Source organism: Octodon degus, unplaced genomic scaffold, assembly GCF_000260255.1.
Source record: "Octodon degus isolate 3935 unplaced genomic scaffold, OctDeg1.0 scaffold00098, whole genome shotgun sequence".
In the NCBI taxonomy this organism is placed as follows: Eukaryota; Metazoa; Chordata; class Mammalia; order Rodentia; family Octodontidae; genus Octodon; species Octodon degus.
In genome coordinates, this window is record NW_004524674.1 from 3,377,367 (window position 1) to 3,382,844 (window position 5,478).

A 5,478-nucleotide genomic window follows, 5' to 3' on the forward strand; every position below is an offset into this window, starting at 1 on the left:
CAAAGCACAGGGACAGCGGTTCGATCCCCCAGCACCACATGCCAGCCAGTCCCGCCCCCTGGTGGGCTGAGCTGGCCACACACACAATAAATAAATGTATAAATAAATAATTATAAAAATATATATATATCTCATACTATTTATGGCCTTTTTTGTAGTTTTTTGTCTTTTTAAGACAGTCCTACTACACAGTTTAGGATAGCCCTGAACTCACTGTGCAGCCCAGGCTGGCCTCAAACTCAAAACACTCTTCCTGCCTCAGTCTCCCAAGTGCTGAGATTACAGGCATGTGCCACCACATCCAGCTGTCTATTGTTGTCTATGAGACTGTGTCATTGATCAAGAACAATGTGTTGTTATGACATGGTTCTCATTAGTCATCAAAAAAAATTATTGAAATGATTAATTAAATGGGGGCCCCTTGTGCTTAGAGAAATTTCTAGATAAAACTTCCCTTGGTAAATAAAGGATAAAGGAGGAGCTGCCTGGAAATATTTTCTTTCAGTCTTTGTTCACTAATGGGACCCCAATAGTTTCTATAGGTTTACAAAATACCCCAAAGAATGTTCCTCAACATATTATATATTTATATTGGTCACTGTCAAAAAGTTGTCTTCTGTCAGTAAACAATTAAGGTTTTCTTATTTAAAAATGCTTGGTACAAAACTAAGAGACAAAGGTTTCCACATAACTATGATACTCATTATTGGTAATCTTATGGTATATTGAATATATTCATGCCAGCCAAGTATACAGGTCTTCTAAAATGTAAAACTGGATTGTTTATGCTAATAACCTTTTTATAGACTCAGATATGTGCCTTTTTCTTGTGCTTCAACTACTTGTCATAAGTATATGTCAAACAAGCCTGAGATCACCAGTCTGATAAGTTTTTGGGTTTTTTTTAGAAAACTTATGTGATGTTATATGTATCATTAAAAAATGCTCAGGGGCTGGGGAGATGGCTCAGTGGAATAAGTGCTTCCCAGGCAAGTGCAACGGCCTGAGTTCAATCCCCAGGTCCGCAAAAAAAAAAAAAATGCTCAGGCACTGAGCAGTCCAGATTGTATCACACACTTCTTTTGTGACATTAAAGAATAATAAATTAGGTGAGAATGTCTTTACATACCAGATAGGGACAATTAACCTAAAAGGCTATTCTATATTAAGACAGACATTTATGGGTTTTTTGTTTTGTTTTTGGTCTTGCTTTTCGTGGTGCTGGGGATCAAATCTAGGATCCCATGCATGCAAAGCAAGAGCTCTACCACTATCAGGAATGCCTCCATCTTAAGCTCTCATCCACCCTAGGCTGCTACCCCTAACCCCTTATACCAGACTTACAGAAAATGTCTACTCAGTTTAATATTCCAGGAACATGGCTAACAACCAAAGATAATTTCTCAACAGCCAAGAACATTCAATCCCCATAAACCCACTCTCCCCTCCCTTAGCAACCTTGCCCAGAAATCTTTTTTTTTCCAGAATTTTATTGAGAAATAAATAGCAATGAGACAAGTTTCAAATCAAACTGGTAGGACAGTTCCAATAATTAACACACTGTATACTATCTTCCTAGTGGTTATTTGTTGTACAAGATGCAGACATGAGATCCTATTTACAAACACTATTAGAACAAATCCCTCTATTCATTAAGACAATGTAACTATATATCTATCCTAACCATTTTGAATATGCAGATACAAAATGGTCATTCATCTGTATTGCCTAGAAATCTTTTGGCTTAAACTAGTCAGCTAGGATAGACGGTGAAGGGCTGGCCAAATAACAGCGGATTAAAGCACCTGCTTAGGCAGACACAGGGGCCAGGAGTTTGATCCCTGGGCCTACCATGCCAGCCCCACACCCCGGGGTGCACTGAGATGCAATTGAGACTGGGTGTGGTGGCGCGTACCTGTAATCCCAGCACTTGTGAGGCTGTAAAAAAGAGAATCACTACAAGTCCGATCTACACAGAGAGACTCTGTACACCCTGTCCTAAATACAAAAAAAAAAAAAAAAAAAAAAACTTTAAGCCAGCCAATAGGGAGAAGGTTGGCTGCTTCTCACACAAGAACACACCTCTGTGTACCTACCTGCTATCTCCTGCTCAAACGTGCTCAAGCCCTTCTGAACTGGCCTTGAACTCACCTACATATCCCAGGCTAGCTAGGAATCCTGCCTCAGTCTCCTAAGTGCTGAGATCACAGGCATGTAACACCACACTCAATTTATCCATTTGCATTTTAAGTGTTTTTTGGTTTTTTTTATTTTGTTTAACCAGTCCCAAAAAGTTTATTTGAAAAGTACAGGGTAAATGCGTATGAAAGAGCATTCCCTGAGGAAGGGGTGGCTGTGGGCGTTCAGAGCTCAGCTGCATCTCCTCCTGCTCCCGACTCACCGCTATTCACTCCAGCTGAGGAACACGTCAGTCAGGAAGCCTCACTGCAGCCATGGCATTTAAATATACTGGAAAAACCCCATGGAATCCAAGGTGGTGATTTACCAAATTAGGATTGCCCTCACCAGCCTCGAAGTTTAAATCCCAGGAAAAGGTGTGTGCTTGTAGAAATATAGATTTGAGACAAAAGCCTGATGTCCCAAGAGAACTGGGAACAATAGAGCCTGAGGAGAGTTGCTGTCTGTTTGCAAATTCCCGGCAAGCTGGGACCCAAAGCTGCAGATAACAGCTTCTCCTGCAGGTGCCCTGTCCTCTGATTCCTTGCTTGGGATGTTATCAGCTAGCGTTTGTGTGAGCCTAGTGTTAGGCAAATGTGGAAGTCAATAGAGATAGTAGTTTGTATTCACTTAGGTAATTATGCACATTCCTTAGTCTGCCTTTACCCCTCAATAAATATGAGATGCTTCTGAGGCTCTGAGCTCACTTGGAGAGAGACTAATCTCAGTGAGACCTCTGAGCTACATTCATCAGGTCTTCTCATTGTTTCTTTAGGCACCGACCCGTAATTTACAACATGTGCTGATTTGATCAGAAGTGCAAAGGAAAAAAAATCTCAAAAGTGAAAGGATCCATTTGCCTGCCTACTAAGACTTTGAGGATCACTATAAAACAAATGCCTTGTAGTGAAGGATCTAAGTCACGGCATCATATCCAGGTGAGAATACATAAGTGACTCATTGATTCACATAGTCCTGCTAAGATTATTAAACAGATTACTTGCATCAGTATTGAACAAGGAGTAGAGGTGGAAGTCGCCATCACAGAAACCTAAGGCAAGTGTTTTTTTGCTTATTTTCCCAGTACCAGGATCAAACTGTTTTTTGTTTTTGGTTTTTGCTCCCCAACAAGACAAGTGTTTTAATACACTGATAACCAATTGTTTTAAAGTGGGGGTGGGATAAACCAGCTCTACTGAGCAAACTTGGACTGAAAAAGAGAAAAAGGTCATTTTGATCCCTTTCTAGAGTATGTTTCAGTATTCTGTCTGGGATTGGTTTGGTGGTCATGAACTTCCTTAGTTGTTCTTTGTCATAGAAGTATTCTATTTCTCCATTAATTTTGAAAGAAGGTTTTGCCAGGTATATCAATCTGGGCTGGAAGTTGTTTTCTTGTAGGACTTGAAATACTTCACGCTCTTGACTTGATGGATTGTGTTGAGAAATCTGCTGTGATTCTGATGGGCTTTCCTTTAAATGTGATGTTTCTTTTCTCTAGTAGCTTTCAATATATTGTTCTTGTGCTGAATTTCTGAGATCTTGATTAAGTAGGATTGGAGGTCCCATTCAACTTAGCTATACCCCTTCTGGGTATCTTTCCAAAAGAACTAAAAACACCATGCCACAGTAATATATGTGCATAGGATATAAACATATCCTATGTTTATAGCAGCATAATTTGTCATAGCTAAATCTTGGAAACAATCCAAATGCCCATCATCTGAGAAATGGATAAAAAAGATATAGTATGTTTATATAAAGGAGTATTACTCAGCTACAAAGAAAGATAAACTTAAGACCTTTATAGGTAAATGGATACAACTAGAGGCTATCCTCATAAGTGAAATAAAACAGATCCACATGTGTAAACATCAAATTGTCTCCCTGGTGTAAGAACCTGTAAAAATAAATAAAATTTGAAAGGTACACAATAACTATAGTAAAATGGAAAAATTAACATAAAGAATAAACAATGGAGATTAGGGAAAGGAAAAAAGGGGGAAAAAGAAAAGGGAAAATCATGTAAGTATACTGGGTTGCTGAGAAGATTGTACTATATTAATTTCTATCAGTTATTTTATTCATTTTAATGAGAAAAAATAGCAATGAAACAGTTTCAAAACAGGTTAGTAGGACAGTTACAATAATTAATTCATTGCATATTATTGTTTTCATAGTATTCAGAGGAGAAGACGCAGATATATCTTGTCTAAACAATATTAGTACTCTTACCAGTTTTTTGAAAGTAATAGTTAATGTTTGAAACTTACTTTGACTGACTACATGCTAATACCTGTAATCTGAGCAACTACATTGAGGACAACCATGTGCAATACAATAACTGCAGCTGAATACCTTTCATCTTGTTCTTTTAAATATATTCCATCTTTAATGTCTTATTATTATACTCTCTTTAAAATAAATTAAAAAGTAAAAAATGAGAAAAAATTAAGGTTTACTGAAAGGAAGAGTGGATGTTTAATTGATCAATATTGCATATCTATACCTAGTAGTCTAGTAGTCTGAACAACAAACTTGGTAACAATATAAACAACCATCTTAATATTCCATTCTTGTTCTGAAATTCTGCACCATTTGTACTGTCTTACGTTGCTTTGTCTCTGTTCTTGTTATTTGTTCTAGTCTTTGTTTTTCCCTCTTTAAAATAAAAGATAAAATAGTAAATCCAAAGACAGAGACACAGACAGACAGACAGTAAAAGGGTAAAAGCATAAATGAAAGTACATACCACATCTGAGAAAGGCCAGGCAGGCTACCATGCAAATTCACGCCCAACTGCTTTTAAGTACATTCTTAACCCTAACCTCTACATAGTATTCTTTTGCTCTACAATGTAAGAACCCATAAAATCAAGATTTACTTAATGACGAAATAATAGTGTACTATTAAAAACCTCAAAATTTTAAAGTAGTTTAGCATAAGGTTGGAAGAAAACTTAGGAACTTACCCTCTTTGGCCAAATATAACTCCTTAAATTTTGCTCTCTTTTGATTAAATTCTTGCTCAAGCTGCTGCTGTGCACGTAAAAATTCTGCATTGATTTTTTCCAATTCTGCTACTCGTTGCTGAAGAGAAACTGCAAAACAAAATGTTAACGAGAAATAATTATTTATAAATTAAGTTGCAAAAATAAGTTATTTCACCTGCACATTGCCATACATGAAACAAGTAGTTAAGCTCTTCCTAAGATAAATTAGTGTAGAAAATTCTAATTTTAAAAAGAGCAAGAGGGGCTAGTGAGATGGCTCAGTGGTCTAAAGCACCTACTTAGAACAAGCT

General features: G+C 37.3%; 1 protein-coding gene across 1 annotated transcript in view; it reads right to left on the reverse strand.

The window, feature by feature from the left end:
* Positions 1 to 5,478, reverse strand: part of Rabep1 (rabaptin, RAB GTPase binding effector protein 1) — a 170,120-nt gene that overhangs the window by 122,882 nt on the left and 41,760 nt on the right. Inside the window, exon 2 of the mRNA XM_004638319.2 lies at positions 5,147 to 5,275. Within this exon, the coding sequence (XP_004638376.1) occupies positions 5,147 to 5,275 (129 nt within the window). The remainder of the gene's footprint in view (positions 1 to 5,146; positions 5,276 to 5,478) is intronic.